The sequence below is a fragment of the Phyllobates terribilis genome, unplaced genomic scaffold, assembly GCF_046119375.1.
Source record: "Phyllobates terribilis strain yellow unplaced genomic scaffold, ASM4611937v1 Scaffold_3__8_contigs__length_932513732, whole genome shotgun sequence".
NCBI lineage: Eukaryota > Metazoa > Chordata > Amphibia > Anura > Dendrobatidae > Phyllobates > Phyllobates terribilis.
Window position 1 is genome coordinate 501,598,278 of NW_027362763.1, and position 20,191 is coordinate 501,618,468.

Below are 20,191 nucleotides of genomic sequence, written 5' to 3' on the forward strand. Positions count from 1 at the left end.
ACGTCAATTTTTTTTTAATTATTTCATGAAATAATTTTTTTAAAAAAGGGCTTCCCTATATTGTTGTGTCTGGCCAGGTACAAATAGGCAGCTGGTGGTTGGGGGCAGCCCGTTCCTGCCTGCTGTACCTGACTGGACACAAATATAGGGCGAAGCCCCACGTCAATTTTTTTTAAATTATTTCAGGAAATTCATGAAATAATGAAAAAAAAATTGATGTGGGGCTTCGCCCTATATTTGTGTCCAGTCAGGTACAGCAGGCAGGAACGGGCTGCTCCCAACCACCAGCTGCCTATTTGTACCTAGCCGGACACAACAATATAGGGAAGCCCTTTTTTTCTTAAGTATTCCATGAATTTCATGAATTTAAAAAAAAAATACGTGGAGCTTCGCCCTATTTTTGTGTCCAGCCAGGTACAACTAGGCAGCTGGGGGCTGGAATCTGCAGCGCAGGGAGGCCCAAGCTTTCTGGGCCCCACCCGCTGCAAATTGCAGTCCGCAGCCGCCCCGGAAAATGGCGCATTCATAGAAGCGCCATCTTCTGGCGCTGTACCCAACTCATCCAGGGCCCTGGTGCGGTGGCTCACTGGGTAATAAAGGGGTTAAGGCCAGCTTGGCATTATCAGCTGGCCCTAAGCCCGAAACTCATGGGGTCACGCCAATATTAGACATGACCACCATGAATTTCTAGTAAAGTATTTAAAAAAAACACAAACACCCAGAAAAAAGTACTTTAATTGAAATAAACACACAATTCTTTATTGTTCTAAATTAAACCATACTTACCGCCACGCCCATTCCAGCTGAAGCCAATGATCTCCTGCAATAAAAGTAAAATAATAAAGCAACATCATCCTTACCTTTCCATGGCTCCCACGACAGCTTCAGCTCTGCTACATCGAGATGACAGGCTGGACCGCAGCAGAACGCTGCCATCCAGCCTGTCATCCCGCAGACACTGAGAAGCGCAGGCTTGCTTGCGCTGCTCACTGTCTCGCTGTGACGGCATCCAGATGAGCCGAGGTCATGTCCAATGAACTCGGCTCACCTCATGCACGTCACTGACAGCGTGGGAAAATTCTCACGCTGAAGCGCTGAGTGCAGGAGAATTTTCCCACGCTGTCAGTGACGTACATGAGGTGAGCCGAGTTCATTGTTGGCTCATCTGGATGCCGTCACAGTCAGACACTGAGGAGCGCAAGCATGCCTGCGCTTCTCAGTGTCTGCGGGATGACAGGCTGGATGGCAGCGTTCTGCTGCGGTCCAGCCTGTCATCTCGATGTAGTAGAGCTGAAGCTGTCCTGGGAACCATGGAAAGGTAAGGATGAGGTTGCTTTATTATTTTTCTTTTATTGCAGGAGATCGTTGGCTTCAGCTGGAATGGGCGTGACGGTAAGTATGGTTTAATTTAGAACAATAAAGGAAAGTGTCTTTATTTCAATTAAAGGACTTTATTCTGGGTGTTTGTGTTTTCTTTTAACTTTGACTATGGGGTTAGTAATGGGGGTGTCTTATAGACGCCTCTCCATTACTAACCTGGGCTTAATGTCAGCTGGCATTATAAGCTGACATCAACCCCAACCCTATTACCCCCTGCCACCGCACCAGGGCAGCGTGGAAGAGTGAGGCTAAGTGCCAGAATTGGCGCATCCTATGGATGCGCCATTTCTGGGGCGGCTGACGGCTGGTGTTTCTAGCCTGGGAGGGGGCCAATATTCATGGCTTCCTTCCTGGGCTATTAATATCAGCCCCCAGCTGTCTGCCTAGCCTTTGCTAGCTATTAAATTAGGGGGGACCCCACGTCATTTTTTTGGGGGGGGTCCTCCATTTTAATAGCTAGTAAAGGCTAGGTATTCAGCTGGGGGCTGATATTAGTAGCCTGGGAAGCTCCGTGGGTATTACCCCCTTCCCAGGCTTCAAACATCTGCCCCAGCTGTCTGCTTAACCTCCGCTAGAGACTAAAATTACGGGGAACCCCACGCCAATTTTTTTTAATAATAAATCCTTTATTTTAATACTAAATGACAAGTACAGTAACCAACACTGTCACTGTACTTATTATATATGTGACTGACATGTTTCTATCTATCTAATCTATATGTGAAGCTCTATTCTGTCTGTTATAAATTGTCGGGTACAGATGCTGAATTGCCGGCCGGCTTTTTTAAAGAGACGGTGCATGAAAACACTATTATTTTTTTTAATAAATCCTTTGCAGTAAATGACAAGTACAGTAAGCAAAACTGTCACAGTACTTCATATATATGTGACTGACATGTTTCTATCTATCTAATCTATGTGTGAAGCTCTATTCTTTCTGTTATAAATTGTCGGGTACGATGCTGAATTGCCGGCCGGCTTTTTTAAAGAGACGGTGCATGAAAACACTATTATTTTTTTTAATAAATCCTTTGCAGTAAATGACAAGTACAGTAAGCAACACTGTCACAGTACTTCATATATATGTGACTGACATGTTTCTATCTATCTAATCTATGTGTGAAGCTCTATTCTGTCTGTTATAAATTGTCGGGTACCGCTGCTGAATTGCCGGCCGGCTTTTTTAAAGAGACGGTGCACGAAAACACTATTATATTTTTTAATAAATCCTTTACACTAAATGACAAGTACAGTAAGCAACACTGTCACTGTACTTCATATATATGTGACTGACATGTTTCTATATATCTAATCTATGTGTGATGCTCTATTCCTTCATGTCTAAATTGTCGGGCACCGGTGTATGCTGCTGCTGAATTGCCGGCCGGCTTTTTTAAAGAAAGCGTCTTCTGAGCAGTTTGTCAGCTTTTGGACACCTTTGAAGGTCTTTTCTATGTGTTCCTATGTGTTTTTGTTTGCCTGCCATTGGTTTTAACGGTGTTCGACGGTGTTCTAAGGTGTTCGACGAACAGTTCGACGAACAGTTCCTCGAACATCCCGGTGTTCGACGAACCGAACCGAACCCGAACACTACGGGGGTGGCTCAACACTACTAAGGAGGGCTGTCATACTGGAAACAAGGGAGGGCTGTCATGCTGGACACTGGGGAGGGCTGTCATGCTGGACACTGGGGAGGCTCTTGGGCTCTCATACTGGACATGAGGGGGCTGTGTGAGGCTCATGCTGGACATGAGGGGGCTGTGTGGGGCTCATGCTGGACACGGGAGGGATGTGTGGGGCTCATGCTGGCCACGGGGGGGCTGTGTGGGGCTCATGCTGGACATGGGGGGGCTGTGTGGGGCTCATGCTGGACACAGTGGGGCTGTGTGGGGATCATGCTGGACACGGGTTGGCTGTGTGGGGCTCATGCTGAACACGGGCGGGGCTGTGTGGGGCTCATGCTGAACATGGGGGGGGCTGTGTGGGGCTCATGCTGGCCTTGTGGGGCTGTGTGGGACTCATAATGGACATGGGGGGCTGTGTAGGGCTCATGCTGTATATAGAGAGGCTGTGTGGGGGCTCAAGCTGTATATAGGGGGATGTCAGCACACTTAATTCTGCTCAATATTAAGTTACACAATTCATATTTATGTAATCATTAATAATAATAATTAGAATTAATATGTTAATATTAATATTGAGCATAATTAATTTCAGCCTATTGGTTCGGCCCTCCCCAACAGTCACAGTCTCTCATGTGGCCCCTCAGGAAAATTAATTGCCCACCCCTGTGCTAGACAATCTACCTTTTGCCATCTCTTGTCTTACTTACTCCACTCATTTAATTTGGGTTAATACTTAAATACCTTTCTTAGCTTCTTTTGGCTGCTCCTGTTTCTTTTTGAGTTCCTTTGGTTCTTCATGTTTTTTCTCTGGAGACTCTGTAAAATTATTGGATATATACATATATTGTAGTAAAGTTAGACAAGATGAATCTAGATCAGACATAGAGAAACTGCTCCAAATTTATTATAATGAGTCACATTGTGTGATAAATTTGGCATAAGAGGCTAGATTTGTAAGACAACCTTCCTTTCACCATCTCTTGGCTTGCATACTCTGCACAACATTTTGCACCAATACCTTTCTTGGGTTCTGCTGGCTCCTCCTGTTTCTTTTTGGGTTCTGTAGGCTCTGCATGTTTTTTCATTGAAGATTCTGCAGGGATTGGAGATTTATTAATACTGTCCTAATGTTAGAAAGAATTAAACTGCGGTAGATAAGTAGAAAGTACATAAAATATTTTTGGTTGTGCACTATGTGTGATAACTATGGCAAATATGGCCAGACGTGTTAAATCACTACTTTTTTGCCTTCTCCTGGCTTGCATATTCAATACCAATATTGTGTAGCAAACTGGAAAACTTAGGTACCTATTCTAGATTCTGCTGGTTCCTCCTGTTTCTTCTTGGGTTCTGAAGGCTCTTCCCTCTTTTTCACTGGAGGCTCTGAAAAGATATTGGAAATGTATTAATACTGGTTTAGCATATGTGACTTAACATGATAGATACTTTTCTTTTCATTATCTTTTAGCTAGCATTCTCTACATCAGTATTTTGTGTCAATGCTTTTCGGACCTTTTATGGGTTCTGCTGACTTTTCCTCTTTCTTCTTGAATTCTACTGGTTTTTCAAGCAGTTTCACTGGAAGCTCTGCAAAGTTATTAGAGATAATTAACAATTAACACTGATATAAACTTGGGATGAATCAACAACAAAGAGGTAGAAACAAGCCTAAATATATTTTTATGGTGCACTTTGTGGGATAAATGTGTCTCATGTGGTTATACATGTTAGGCAATCTAGTTTATTCCATCTCTTGGCTTGCATATGCTACACCAATATTTTGTGGTAATACTTAAGTACCTTTCTTAGTTTCTCTTGGCTGCTCTTCTTTCTTTTTGGGTTCCTTTGGCTCTTCGTGTTTTTTCTTTGAAGTCTCTGTAAAATTATTGGATTTATATTAATAGTGTACTAAAGTTAGACATGATAAAACTAGATCAGACAGACAGATACTACTCCAAATTTATTACAGTTGTGCACACTGTGTGATATATTTGGCACAAATGGCTAGATTTATTAGACAACCTTCCTTATACCGTCTCTTGGTTTGCATACTCGACACCAATATTTTGCACCACAAGTTAGATACTTTTCTTGAGTTCTGCTGGCTCCTCCTGTTTCTTTTTGGGTTCTGCAGTCTCTGATTGTTTTTAGAGGTGAGTAAACCTTTCAAGGTTCGATTCGGTTCCAATCGACAAATTTCCTAATGTTCACCAAACAGTTCGTTGAACATATCTGAATCCCTTAGGAATCAATGAGAGGCAAAACCAAATGTATAGACTACACCTTCAAAGGGGCCCAAAAGCTGCCAAAACAGCTCAAATTAGGGGTAGACACAAGGAAGAGCTGCATCAATTGATCCAGAGTACAAATAGTATAATTATTATTATTATTATTTCTTATTACAGCACCATTTATTCCATGGTGCTTTACATGTGAAAAGGGGGTATACATAGCAAACAACATACAATAATCTTGAACAAAAAAGAGTCACCGACTGGTACAGGAGGAGAGAGGACCCTGCCCGCAAGGGCTCACAATCTACAAGGGTGAGGGATACAGTAGGTGAGGGTAGAGCTGGTCATGCAGAGGTATGGTGGAGCAAGGGTTACTGCATGTTGTATACTTGTCGGAAAAGGTAGGTCTTCAGGTTCCTTTTGAAGGTTTCCACAGCAAGCGAAAGTCTGATATGTTGGGGAAGAGAGTTCCAGAGTAGGGGGGATGCACAGGAGAAATCTTGTATTTGATTGTGGGAAGAAGAGGTGAGAGGGGAGTACAGAAAGTGATCTTGTGAGGATTGGGGAATGGGGAGTTTCAGTGGAATGGTGTGGTCAGAAACCAGATTGTAAGCAGTCAAAGAGGGAGCAGGAGGAGAGGCGGAAAGACAGTTCAAAATAGATGTTTTGTTCCAGTAGTTTTGAGGCATAGGGGAGAAGTGATATGGGGTGATAGGAAGGCCCAGAGAATGGATAAAGGTAGGGCTTTTAGAGGATGGGTGTGATCGAGCTATGATTGAAGCATGAGGACCGACACCTGGGGTTAATGAACTAAACCACTACACACCTGAAGATGGAGAACTAAACTAATAGACAACAGGGTTTGGAGAACTAAAGTATTAAACAACTAGGGTTGGAGAACTAAACCACTACACACCAGGGGATGGAGAACTAAAGCACTAGACATCAAGTCTTGCAATCCCAAAGGCTTGCAGGACAACCTCTGTATCTAACACTTCCTCCACTGCTTCTGCCTACTCCACCTCCTCTAGGGGTTCCACCTGCGCCCTCAACCCCTGCCTTAATAAGACATTGTTTCCTACAGTGCAGAGAGAACCCCCCCACTACTGCGCAGCCAGGGCTCACCGCAAACAGGCAATGTTTAAATTAATATGCCTTGGAGATTGCAAGCACATAGCTCAAGAGTTGTGGACAGCTATCCAGGTCGATTTTGAGCAATGGCTGTCTCCACTGAACCTGGAGTCAGGGAAGGCCATATGCGATAATGTTGCAAACCTGGTGGCGGTCCTATGCCAGGGCAATCTCACACACGTGCCTTGCATGGCTCACATCCTCATCCTGGTGGTACAGCTATTTCTCCATATTGGAGTATCGAGACACGCTTGTAGACAATGTTAATAGTGGTTTTCCCCAAAGCAGTAGTGAGGCACACAGAGTGCATCGCTGTTCTAGACTTCCGACACCAGGAACATCAAGTCATCAATGCAAAAACATTAACAGCCTTGCAGCGCTGGGTCATGGGTTCCAACCCCACCAAGGACAACATCTGAAGGAGTTTGTATGTTCTCCCCGTGTTTGCGTGGGTTTCCTACTTTTACTCCGTTCTTTTCCCACACTTCAAAGATATACTGATAGGAAATTTAGATTGAGACCCCCAATGGGGACAGTGCCAATAATGTCTGTAAATGTCTGTAAAGTGCTGTGGAATTAATAGAGATATATGAGTAAACTAAATTTAAAAAAAAGAACAATTTCTGTGAGTCCTTTCACTCATTTTTTAGACCAGCCTGTGCACAAGCAGAACAAACAGTCTGACACGTAGTGAACAACTGAAGAAGATGGTGCAGGAGTATCTCCAGCTCAATATCAATGCCATCAGGGCATTTTGAATTTTGGTGTAGAAAAATGGAAGAGTGGCCTGGGTTTTGTAGCACGGTAGTACTAGACACAAGTTTAGATTTTCTAATATGAACTCCTGGATGGGGCAGAATATTAGTACAAAAAAATTAAAAGCTCAAATGTGGCCTTCTTTCTGTACCACATTAGTACCAGACAAAATTTAGACTTTCTAATGTGGACCCCTGGATAGAGCAGAATATCAGTGCAAAAGAATTATAAGCTCAGATGTGGCCTGGTTTATGTAGCATGGTAGTACCAGACACAAATTTAGATTTTCTAATGTGAACTCCTGCCTTCCCCAAAAAATTACCAGCACCAAATCTTTCTGTGCACAAATGTGGCCTTGTTTCAGGACCTCGGTATTAGCAGGAAGAATTTAGAGTTTTAAAGGTGTACTGCTGCATGCAGCACAATATTAGCAGCACAACACAGTTATATGCTGAAATGTGGCCTTATACCTCTGTACCACAGTAATAGCAAAAAGAATTGATGTGCTGGAAGGTCGATTTCACAGCCACACAGGATCTTATCTATCTAAACTAGGTGACTGACAAGCAACCTCCTAGCTAACTATTTCACATATCCACTCTTTATATGGAGAGGGACATGTGACTTTGGCAGCCAATGACACAAGCCCTTGTGTTTCGATGTTGTGGATGATTCCTGCACCCTGATTGGCTGCCAGAATCTCCACCTACTAAGTTAAGAAAAAAAACAGTCTGACACTCCTCTGACCTCTCCCCAATCCCTCCCTTTATCAAACATGCCCCCCGCTCATCATACAGCACCTCTATCCTAGTCAAACTCCTCACAAAACCATTATTGGAAATGCTATCATTTAACGAACTGTGCTGATTTTAAGTAAAAACGCTCAGGGATACGAACTCGAATCCGAATGTGCAATGTTCATGCCGAATTTCCGATTGGCGAACGTTTTCCGAACAAGTTCACTTATATCTACTTATTTTATCATTGGAGGTTCTACAAAGGCATTGGAGATTTTTTAATGCTGTCCTAAAGTTAGATATAATTAAACTACAGTAGACAGGTTAAAAAAACACACAAAATATATTTTGGAGGTGAACTATGTATGATAAATATGGCAAATATGGCTAGACTTGTCAGATAATATACCTTTCACTTCCTTGTGGCTTGCATATTCTATACCAATTGATTGTGGCAAACTGGAAAACTTAGGTACCTTTTTTAGGTTCTGCTGGTTCCTCCTGTTTCTTCTTGGATTCTGAAGGCTCTTCATGCTTTTTCACTGAAGGCTCTGAAAAAGTATTGGAGATTTATTAATACTGTTTTAGACTGTGTGTGCACAATTAATTTTTGATGAGTTTTTAACTGCGCATTTCCACTGCTTTGAACATGCAGCGTGCTACAGTTCTGGCAAATCGAATGGGATTTATAGACATCTTTGCCCACTGTGTTTTTTTATTCAGTATATGTTGACCTGCGGTGCATTTCATATCCACAGCAAATCAATTTCTCTTGCAAGTAGGCTGTGTTTTATTTGCAAATTATTCCCATAAACTTGCATTACAAACTGAAAATCTTCAGGTAAAAAACACATATGCGGTTTTGGTGCATTTCTGCAGTGGAAACACCTCAAAATACACATAATCAGCACATGACTATATCAATAAAGTTTTGTCAATGGCAAATACCAGGAAATATAAAAAACAAAACAGCTTTGTTTAAAACATGACATATCAACAAGAGACAAAAAACAGAGTGTCAAAAAAGCGATAAAAGGCATGTAAAAAATGCATTAAAAAATGCAAGGAAAATATGCAAGCAACCAATTTTACTTAATAGGTGCAGTAAGTCTCACCAAAAGCTAATTGTAGCCTTAAAGGGATAAACTACTGCAGACAGAAACTGTACAATTTTTTTTTCCTGCGGTGCAGTTTGTCTGATAAATTCACCACATGTGGCTAAATATAATAGACACTTTCTTTTCATGATTTTTAGCTAGCATACTCTACATCAACATTTTTTGCCAGTACTTTAGTACCCTTATTGGGTTCTGCTGGTTTCTCATCTTTCCTCTTTGGTTCTACTGGTTCTTCATGCCTTTTCACTGGAGGCTCTGAAAAAGCATTACAGATTTTTTAATACTGTTCTTAACTTAGAAAGGTGGAAACTATAGCAAACAGGTAGAAACTATCCTAAATACATATTGGGGTGCACTTTGTGTGATAAATGTGGCACATGTGACTAGATATGCTAGACAATCTACCTTTTCCATCTCTTGTCTTACTCTACACATTTAATTTGTGCTAATACTTAAGTACCAGTCTTAGCATCTTTTGGCTGCTCCTGTTTCTTTTTGAGTTCCTTTAGTTCTTCATGTTTTTTCTCTGGAGATTCTGTAAAATTATTGGATATATACATATATTGTAGTAAAGTTAGACAAGATGAATCTAGATCAGACATAGAGAAACTGCTCCAAATTTATTATAATGAGTCACATTGTGTGATAAATTTGGCACAAGTGGCTAGATTTGTAAGACAACCTTCCTTTCACCATGTCTTGGCTTGCATACTCTGCACCAACCTTTTGCATCAATTCCTTTCTTGAGTTCTGCTGGCTCCTCCTGTTTCTTTTTGGGTTCTGTAGGCTCTGCATGTTTTTTCATTAGAGATTCTGCAAAGGTATTGGAGATTTATTAATACTGTCCTAACGTTAGACAGAATTTAACTATAGTAGATATGTAGAAACTACATCAAATATGTTTGGTTGTGCACTATGTGTGATAAATATGGCACATTAGATCACTTTTTGCCATCTCTTGGCTTGCATATTCTATACAATATTTTGTGGCAAACTGGAAAACTTAGGTACCTTTCCTAGATTCTGCTGGTTCCTCCTGTTTCTTCTTGGGTTCTGAAGGCTCTTCACGCTTTCTCACTGGAGGCACTGAAAAGGTATTAGAAATGTATTAATACTGGATTAGCACATGTGACTAAACATGATAGACACTTTTCTTTTCATTATCTTTTAGCTAGTATTCTCTACATCAGTATTTTGTGTCAATGTTTTGGTACCTTTTTTGGGTTCTGCTGGCTTCTCCTCTTTCTTCTTGAGTTCTATTAGTTTTTCATGCTTTTTCACTGGAAGCTCTGCAAAGGTATTAGAGATAATTAACACTGTTATAAACTTAGGGTGCATCAATAACAAACCGGTAGAACCTAATCGAAATATATTTTGATGGTGCACTTTGTGTGTTAAATGTGGCTCATGTGGTTATACATGTTAGACAATCTAGTTTATTCCATCTCTTGGCTAGCATACTCTACGCCAATATTTTGTGGTAATACTTACGTACCTTTCTTAGTTTCTCTTGGCTGCTCTTCTTTTTTTTGGGGTTCCTTTGGCTCTTTGTGTTTTTTCTCTGGAGACTCTGTGAAATTATTGGATATATATTAATACTGTAATAAAGTTAGAAAGGATAAAACTAGATCAGACAGTGACAACTCCAAATTTATTACAGTGGTGCACATTGTATGATATAATTCACACAAGTAACTAGATTTGTTATACAACCTGCCTTATACCATCTCTTTGTTTGCAAACTCAAAACCAATATTTTGTACTACTAGTTAGATACTTTTCTTGGGTTCTGCTAGCTCCATCTGTTTCTTTTTGGGTTCTGTAGGCTCTGCATGTATAATCATTGGAGGTTCTGCAAAGCCATTGGAGGTTTATTAATACTGAAGTTAGACAGTATTAAATTACAGTCGACGGGTAAAAACTGAACCAATTATATTTTGGTGGTTAACGATGTGTGATTAATATGGCAAATATGGTTAGGCATGTCAGGTAATCTACCTTTCACATCCTCATGGCTTGCATATTCAATACCAATATTTTGTGGCAAACTGGAAAACGTAGGTACCTTTCTTAGGTTTTGCTGGTTCCTCCTGTTTCTTCTTTGGCTCCGAAGGCTCTTCATGTTTTTTCACTGGAGGCTCTAAAAAGGTATTGGAAAAATTATTAATACTGTTTTAGGCTGTGTGTGCATGAATTTTTGGTGCGTTTTTGACTGCATTTCCGCCGGTTTGAAAATGCAGCATGTTACAGTTCTGGCAAATTGAATGGGATTTATAGACATCTTTTGTTCACTGTGTTTTTTTTTTACTCCGCATATATTGATCTGCGGTGCATTTCAAATCCACAACATATCAATTTTTCTTGCAAGTATGCTGAGTTTTATGTGCATATTTTTCCCATAAACTTACATTACAAGCTGGAAATCTTCAGGTAAAAAAACACATATGCGGTTTTAGTGCATTTCCGCAGTGGAAACACCTCAAAACACACATAATCAGCACATGACTGTACCAATAAAGTTTTGTCAATGGCAAATTCCAGGAAGTATGAAAAACAAAGCAGCTTTGTTTAAAAAATGACATATCAACAAGAGACAAAGAACGTGGTGTCAAAAATGCTATGAAAATAAGCAAGTAACCAAATTTACTTAATAGGTGCAGTAATTCTCACTAAAAGCTAATCGTGGGAACGTAGCCTTAAAGTTAGACAGGGATAAACTACAGCAGACAGAAACTGCACACATTTTTTTACTGCGGTGCAGTTTGTATGATAAGTTCAGCACATGTGACTAAACATTAAAGACACTTTTTTTTCATTATTTTTTAGCTAGCATACTCTACATCAATATTTTGTGCTGGTACTTTAGTACCTTTTTTGCGTTCTGCTGGTTTCTCCTCTTTCTTCTTTGGTTCTACTTGTTCTTCATGCTTTTTCACTGGATGCTCTGAAAAAGCAATACAGAATTATTAATACTGTTCTTAAGTTATACAGGTGGAAACCACAGCAAACAGGTAGAAACTACCCTAAATATATGTTGGGGGTGCGCTTTGTTTGATAAATGTGGCACATGTGACTAGATATGCTAGATAATCTACCTTTTGCCATCTCTTGGCTTGCTTACTCCACACATTTAATTTGTAGCAATACTTAATTACCTTTCTTAGTTTCTTTTGGCGACTCCTGTTTCTTTTTGAGTTCCTTTGGTTCTTCGTGTTTTTTCTCTGGAGACTCTATAAAAATATATATGAATATTGTAGTAAAGCTAGACAAGATAATTCTATATCAGACATAGTTAAACTACTAGAAAATGTATTATAATTAGTGATGAGCGAGTATGTTCTGTTAACCCTTTCGGCGAGTATGCTCCGGGTCGAGCTCTGAGTATTTATAGCTGCTCAATGATATGGTAGAATCACTCCCGTGTGCATGATTTGCGACTGTTTGACAACTTTATTACATGTGAGGAATGTGTAAGAAATAGACATTCCTTTCATGTACTAAAACTGTCAAACAGTCGCAAATCATGCACACGGGAGTGATTCAAATATATCACCGAGCAGCTGTAACTACTCAGGGCTCAGCCGAGCATACTCACCGAAAGGGTTAACAGAACATACTCCCTCATCACTAATTATAATGAGTCACATTGTGTGATAAATTTGGCACTAGAGCTAGATTTGTTAGACAACCTTCCTTAGCTTGCATACTCTACACCAATATTTTGCACCGATACCTTTCTTGGGTTCTGCTGGCTCCTCCTGTTTCTTTTGGGGTGCTGCAGGCTCTGTATATTTTTTAATTGGAGATTCTGCAAAGGTATTGGAGATTTTTTAATACTGTCCTAACATTAGACAGAATTAAAATACAGCAGATAGGTAGAAACTACACCAAACATGTTTTGGTGGTGCACTATGTGTGATAAATTTGGCAAATATGGCCAGACATCTCTTTTTGCCATCTCTTGGCCTGCATATTCTATTCCAATATTTTGTTTGTGGCAAGCTGGAAAACTTAAGTACCTTTCTTAGATTCTGCTAGTTTCTCCTGTTTCTTCTTGGGTTCTGAAGGCTCTTCACTCTTTTTCACTGAAGGCTCTAAAAAGGTATTGGAAATGTATAAATACTGTTTTAGCCCATGTGACTAAACTTGATAGACATGTTTCTTTACATTATCTTTTAACTAGTATACTCTACATCAGTATTTTGTGTCAATGCTTTGGTACCTTTTTTGGGTTCTGCTGGCTTCTCCTCTTTCTTCTTGAGTTCTACTGCTTCTGCATGTTTCTTTACTGGTGGTTCTGCACAGGAATTTGAGATTTATTGATATTGTTTTAAAGTTGTACAGGATTAAACTAAAGTAGACAGGTAAAAACTGTACCAAATGTATTTCAATGGTGCATTTGTGTGATAAATGTGGCTAGACATGTTACACTATCTACCTTATGTCATATCTTCTGCTGCAGACTGTAAAAAAGATCATGCAAGCAGAAAATATATCAAATTTGTTTCAGTGGTTTAAAAAGAATGATAAATTTGGTACTTATGGCTTGACACTCTTGTTTAAACTCTTGTTTAGACTACTTCTTAACTACCATGCACTACATAAACATTTTGCTTTAATACTTATGTACCTTTCTTGGGTTCTGCTGGCTTACTCTGTTTCTTCTTGGATTCCGCTGGCTCTTCATACTTTTTCACTACAGACTCTGCAAATGTATTGGAGATTAACTAACATGGTCTTGAGGTTTGCCAGGATAAACGCAAAGGATAAACTGCATCAAATTGATTTCAGTGGAGAACACTGTATAACTGTGGTGTGGATGGTTTGATATCCTAGACATTCATCCTTAAACTCCTTCTTAGCTAGCAGATTAAATAAGCATAATATTCATTTAATTTATTTCAGTAGTACATCCAGTTTGATAAATTTGGTTCATGTGACTTGACATGTGAAAGAGTTTTCCTTAGATTCCTTCTTAGCTAGTATATTATACATCAATACTTTTAACCAAGGCTTATATACCTTTCTTGCGTTCTGCTGTCTCCTTTTCTTTCATCTTGGCTTCTGCTGGCTGTTCTTGCTTTTTTACAGCAGGCTCTGCAAAGTTATTGGTGATGTATTAGTTGTGTTGTAAAGCTAAAATTTGACATATGTGGCTAGACATATTAAACCATCTTCCTTATACGATATTTTTGCTTGCAAATTCTACTTCAACATTTTGCTGCAATACTTATGTACCTTTCTTGGGTTTTGATGGCTCTTCATGTTTTTTCACTGTAGACTCTGCAAATTATTAAAGATTTATTAATATTGTCATAAACCTAGGTCAAACAGGTAAAAACTGGGGTGCAGATTTTGTATTAAATTTAGCACATGTTGCTAGACATGTTTGACCTTTTTCCCTAAATCACCTCTTAATAAGCATACTCTATATCATTATTTTTTGCCAACACTTGAGTACCTTTCTTGGGCTCAACTGGCTGTTCCTGTTTCCTCTTTAATTCTGCTAGGATTTCATGCTTTTTCACTAGAGGCTCTGCAAAGATATTGAAGATTAATTACCACTACCCTACAGTTAAACAGGATAAAACTAAAGCAGATCGCATGAGCATAATCTACATTATATATCAGTGGTTCACCAAGTATGATACATTTAGTACATGTGGCTTGACATGTTAAACAGTCTCCTTACACCACCTTTATATAGATCAGACAGACAGAATATGATTTACATTTATTACAGTGGTGCTTCTTGTGTGATAAATATGACACATGTGGCTCGACATGTTAGACAATCGACCTTATGAAGTCTCTTGGCTTGCATATTCTACACTAATATTTTGTGCAATACTTATGTACCTTTAATAGGTTCTGCTGGCTCCTCCTGTTTCTTTTTGGGTTCTGTTCGCTCTTCGTGTTTTTTCACTGGAGGCTCTGCAAAGGTATTGGATATTTATTCATACCATTTTAATGTTGGACAGGGTAAATCTACAGCAGTCATGTGAAAAATACAAAAATATTTATATATTTGTGACAATCCACCAACATCCACATTGGGCCAGCAACTTTTTAATATCACGCTTCCCCTCTAATACAACCATGCACCCACTTCACTTTCCTGGACATGCATAGTGTGTCTTGGTAGCTGGAAGCTGGGTGGGGACGTGTGCGAAAAGACATGCACATACCATTATAAACAGACCAAATTGGTTACAATTCGGTCACATGATCAGAACATCCAATTATGTAGGGGATGTAGTGAGGAATTATTTCCTGTGATCCCTGAAGAAGCAAGAAGTACTAGGGGCATGTATGTAGGGGCATATTTGGTGGTCACTTCGCATAGAGCATGTCGATCTACATACTATTGATGGTATTATCTATTTAGGAGCTCTAACACCCCTATTTCATATTGTGATATGCATTTGTATTGTTGCCTATGAACTGGTATGTCGTCTTCAACGTTTTTGCCTTATGGCGGTCTTAAAATATGTATAATAACATCTAAATATTTTTAGGTTTAACCCTTTCCTTCTGTTTTTATGTTTAAATATTAATCTGAAGTTGCTAAAGGTAACATTATGAATGTTAGAGAAGCTTTATATACAATCTTAAATGTGCTTAGCTCCTAATTCTATGATGGGTCGGCTATTCCTAACAATTTTTTATGGCAATTCTTAGATTAGTTAAGTACCTTTCCTAGGTTCTGCTCGCTCCTCCTCTTTCTTTTTGGACTCTGTTGGCTTTTCATGTTTTTTCACAGGAGGCTCTGCAAAGGTAATGGTGATTAATATTGTACCGTACTTAAAGTTAGGGCAAAACCAAAGAAGAACGGCAGAAATTAGGATAAATTTATTTCAGTGGCGCACATTGTATGATAAATTTGGCACTCGTCGCTGTACATGCTAAACACTCTTAATTGCACCTCTAATTTAGCGTACACTTCGTCAATTTTTTTGCATAGACTAAGATACCTATCTTGGTTTCTGCTGGCTCGTCCTGTTTCTTCTTGGATTCTGCTGGCGCTTCATGTTTTTTCACTGAAGGCTCTGCAAAGGTATTGGAGATTAATACTGTACTAAATTTAGTCAGGAATAAATCAGAACAAAGAGGCAGAAACTACACAAAATTTATTTCAAAAGTGCACTCTGCATAACAAATTTGGCACTTGTGGGTTTATATGCTTGACCCTCTTCCTTAAACCTCCTCTTAGCTAGAATACTCTGCATCAATATTTTTTGCACTGATATTTAGGTACCTTTCTTGGTTTCTGACAGCTCATCCTGCTTCTTCTTGTGTTCTTCTGGCACTTCATGTTTTTTCACTGTAGGCTCTGGAAAGGTGTTGGAGATTTACCAATGCTGTTTTAAAGTCGGACAGGATTAAACTACAGCAGACAGGTAAGAACTACACTACAAATATTTTGCTGGTGCACGATAAATGTGGCACATGTGGCTAGACAAGTTAGACAATCTACTTTACGCCGTCTCTTGGCTTGCAAACATTACACTAATATTTTGTGGTAATACTTAGGCACCTTTCTTGGGTTCTGCTGGCTCTTTCTGTTCCTTTTTGGGTTCTTTTGGCTTGTCCAGTTTTTTCACTGGTGGCTCTGTAAAGTTATTGGAGATATATTAATAATGTGCTAAAGTTTGACAGTATAAACCTAGATCAGACAGGCAGAAACTCCACCATATTTATTACAGTGGTGCATGTTGTGTTATAGTGTGATCAATTTGGCACAGGTGGCTAGATTTATTAGACAATTTTCCTTATGCCATCTCTTGACTTGCATACTCTACTTCAATATTTTCCTGCAATACTTAGATACCTTTCTTAAGTTTTGCTGGTTCTTCTTGTTTTTTCACTGTAAACTCTGCAAACATATTGGGGATTTGTTAATAGTGTCATAAATCTAGACCATGTACAGATAGATTGTGGTCAAATTCGGGCGCCAGGAACTGGAGAAAAATGACTGGAAGGATATTTAAAAGAAAACGAACCTCTTTATTCGACAATGTTATGCCCACAACGCGTTTCTGCAGCGATATGCTGTCTTCATCAGGTGGAATTACAAGGAAAAAGGTATATAACCATTCTTGATATTGGAACGATGTTTATTGAGGCGGGCATGCATTCTTTGTATAGTCCGGCCCACATATTGCAAACCACATCCACATTTTAACATGTAGATCACGTAATCAGAATGGCAAACCACCCTACAAGAAATATAAAATTGCTCCCCCGTGGTCTGTGAGGTAAAAAAGGTGGCACCATTGGTGATAGCCCTACAACATAAACATCCAGGGGATCCGCAGGCAAAATAGCCTATTTCTTCCTGTTTTTGTTTCTCATATTTTCGTGTTGAGGTTATAGGTTTCAGCGTCGTATTGCTGGGTGATATAAAGGACTTTAGATTCCGATTTTTTCTATAAATAATCCTAGGCTTACTTGGTAGGTGCTTATGTAGGATCGGGTCACCCAACAAGACACACCAATAACGATTTATCAATTTCCGTATGTTCATTCTAGATTTATTGAAAGTGGTCACTAGACTCCAATCTCTAAATCGTGTGCTTGTGTTCTCACATTCCCGTTCAGAGACCTGTGCCAAACATGATTCTTGACTGAGCAGCTTAGTTCTTTTATACGCATCTCTAATCAGTTTCTTGGGGTATCACTTTCTCAAAAACCTTTTTTTGAAGAACATCAGCCTCATGGACAAAGTCACCATTGTGTGTGCAGTTTTTTCGTATACGCCAATACTGGCCATACGGAATGTTCTTAATCCACCTAGGAAGGTGGCCACTGTCAAATCTGAGATAGCTATTCACGTCCACAGTTTTGAAATGAGTGGACGTGAAAAAATTCCCCATGTCATCCAGTTTCAACATAAGGTCAAGGAACTGTATGGAACTACATGCATGGATACGGAAAACTTAAGACCCCATGGGTTATGGTCCAAGGGAAAAAAGAAATCCCTGGCTGATTTCTCTGTACCCTCCCAAATAAAAATCAAGTCATCAATGTAACGGCGGTAGAGTAAAATATGAGCCTGGGCTAAGGGTGAGGACGTGATAAACAAGGATTCAAAAAGTCCCATGAAGAGATTTGCGTAGCTGGGAGCTACCCTCGTCCCCATGGCACAGCCCTTTATTTGCTTATAGAAATTGTCTTCAAACATAAATACATAATTATTTAATATGAATTCTATGGATTTTAAAATGAATTATTTTTGGGAAAGGGGGATGCTATTATCCTTCATCAAGTAATGACGTACTGCTCCTATTCCCAAGTCATGGGCGATGTTACTATAGAGAGCCGTAACGTCTGCTGTGATGAGAATACAATTTTTTACAGACGGTAGGCTCCTTATTATGATAATCAAGGAAGTGTAATCTTTGAGATAAGGCTCCAATTCACACACATATTTCTGGAGGAACAGGTCAATGAAGTGGGAAAGGTTGGACGTGATTGAATTGATCCCAGATATGATGGGACGCCCAGGTGGATTACATGGATCCTTGTGCAGCTTAGGTAGGAAATAAAAAACAGGAATCCGGTAACTGGGGATATCTAAAAATTTATTTTCAGTCCTATTTAAAATGCCTTTCTCATGACCCTCCTTAATCAGGTAATTATAACTTACAAAAATGGAGATAGAGGGATCACTATCCAATTTTTCATAATATTGGTCAGCACTCAATATCCTGAGACCCTCGTTCTGATACCAAGATCTGTCCATGACCACAACCCCACCTCCTTTATCGGCACTTTTGATTATAATGTTATTATTACTTCTCAAGGACGGTATGACTTCCCTTTCACCTTTTCTTAGATTGTCCGACTTATCACATCGTTCAATTGAACGTAAATCTCTGAGTACCAGCTGTTGGAAGGATTCTATATGCGCACCTTTATGGTGCATCGGATAGAACTTACTAGAACCACCCCTAACTGTCATATGTTTATAATGGTCAGACAGGATTACCTCCTCATCAGGTGACCTGGAGGATCCTGTAGATGAGGTGGGGGCTGGCAATTTCTTAACACGTTCTTCTATCAAAAAATGCCGCTTGATGGTCAGTTTCCGAAAGAATTCGTTCAGATCTAAATATAGATCAAAACTATTCAAATCAGCATCTGGGCAAAATGATAGCCCCTTCGCTAACAAGGAAATCTCGCCTTCTGTAAATTCAAGGCTTGAAAGATTGAATATCCCAAGGGTTCTCAAGTCAATAGTTTCCAAAATTTTTAAATTGGGTCCTAAATCACCTATACTTTTGTTTTCTTTGTCACTGTGGACTCTGATTTGGCAGTGTTTGTCAGAGACCCTTCTGACTCCTCTACCTCCTCTACATCCACGTGTCTTCTTTTTCTTTTCGGGTGGCGCCCTGGTGCCACCCGAAAAAATTGTGTGATCTTGGAGTCTTTCATTACTGATAGTGGCCTGACCTGGCCTGGTGGTGGTAAAAGTCCCACCGCTGTAATAGCTGTCTCAGACATGGGTACAGTTAAGGATAAAGCAGAATTCTTAACCTCTAATTGATTTGGTATCAATTCAATCACGTCCAACCTTTCCCACTTCATTGACCTGTTCCTCCAGAAATATGTGTGTGAATTGGAGTCTTATCTCAAAGATTCCACTTACTTGATTACCATAATAAGGAGCCTACCATCTGTAAAAAATTGTATTCTCATCACAGCAGACGTTACGGCTCTCTATAGTAACATCGCCCATGACTTGGGAATAGGAGCAGTACGCCATTACTTGATGAAGGATAATAGCATCCCCCTTTCCCAAAAAGAATTCATTTTAAAATCCATAGAATTCATATTAAATAATAATGTATTTATGTTTGAAGACAATTTCTATAAGCAAATAAAGGGCTGTGCCATGGGGACGAGGGTAGCTCCCAGCTATGCGAATCTCTTCATGGGACTTTTTGAATCCTTGTTTATCACATCCTCACCCTTAGCCCAGGCTCATATTTTACTCTACCACCGTTACATTGATGACTTGACTTTTATTTGGGAAGGTTCAGAGAAATCAGCCAGGGATTTCTTTTTTTCCTTGGACCATAACCCATGGGGTCTTAAGTTTTCCGTATCCATGTCATGTAGTTCCATATAGTTCCTTGACCTTATGTTGAAACTGGATGACATGGGGAATTTTTTCACATCCACTCATTTCAAAACTGTGGACGTGA

General features: G+C 39.6%; 1 protein-coding gene across 50 annotated transcripts in view; it reads right to left on the reverse strand.

Moving 5' to 3' along the window:
- TRDN (triadin) overlaps positions 1 to 20,191 on the reverse strand; it is a 1,346,604-nt gene that overhangs the window by 205,220 nt on the left and 1,121,193 nt on the right. For 46 of the 50 annotated variants that reach the window (XM_073675989.1, XM_073675970.1, XM_073675994.1 and 43 more), the window contains 27 exons: positions 16,519 to 16,593; positions 16,240 to 16,314; positions 15,956 to 16,030; positions 15,676 to 15,750; positions 14,841 to 14,915; positions 14,443 to 14,517; positions 14,220 to 14,264; positions 14,004 to 14,078; positions 13,612 to 13,686; positions 13,204 to 13,278; positions 13,001 to 13,075; positions 12,715 to 12,789; positions 12,137 to 12,211; positions 11,851 to 11,925; positions 11,047 to 11,121; positions 10,477 to 10,551; positions 10,196 to 10,270; positions 9,993 to 10,067; positions 9,705 to 9,794; positions 9,442 to 9,516; positions 9,162 to 9,236; positions 8,340 to 8,414; positions 4,806 to 4,880; positions 4,518 to 4,592; positions 4,314 to 4,388; positions 4,024 to 4,098; positions 3,747 to 3,821 (listed from right to left, as the gene is read on the reverse strand). In XM_073675989.1, coding sequence (XP_073532090.1) covers positions 3,747 to 3,821; positions 4,024 to 4,098; positions 4,314 to 4,388; positions 4,518 to 4,592; positions 4,806 to 4,880; positions 8,340 to 8,414; positions 9,162 to 9,236; positions 9,442 to 9,516; positions 9,705 to 9,794; positions 9,993 to 10,067; positions 10,196 to 10,270; positions 10,477 to 10,551; positions 11,047 to 11,121; positions 11,851 to 11,925; positions 12,137 to 12,211; positions 12,715 to 12,789; positions 13,001 to 13,075; positions 13,204 to 13,278; positions 13,612 to 13,686; positions 14,004 to 14,078; positions 14,220 to 14,264; positions 14,443 to 14,517; positions 14,841 to 14,915; positions 15,676 to 15,750; positions 15,956 to 16,030; positions 16,240 to 16,314; positions 16,519 to 16,593 — 2,010 coding nt within the window. The remainder of the gene's footprint in view (positions 1 to 3,746; positions 3,822 to 4,023; positions 4,099 to 4,313; positions 4,389 to 4,517; positions 4,593 to 4,805; positions 4,881 to 8,339; positions 8,415 to 9,161; positions 9,237 to 9,441; positions 9,517 to 9,704; positions 9,795 to 9,992; positions 10,068 to 10,195; positions 10,271 to 10,476; positions 10,552 to 11,046; positions 11,122 to 11,850; positions 11,926 to 12,136; positions 12,212 to 12,714; positions 12,790 to 13,000; positions 13,076 to 13,203; positions 13,279 to 13,611; positions 13,687 to 14,003; positions 14,079 to 14,219; positions 14,265 to 14,442; positions 14,518 to 14,840; positions 14,916 to 15,675; positions 15,751 to 15,955; positions 16,031 to 16,239; positions 16,315 to 16,518; positions 16,594 to 20,191) is intronic. The other 4 variants (XM_073676004.1, XM_073676005.1, XM_073676002.1 and 1 more) reach the window with 4 other exon arrangements.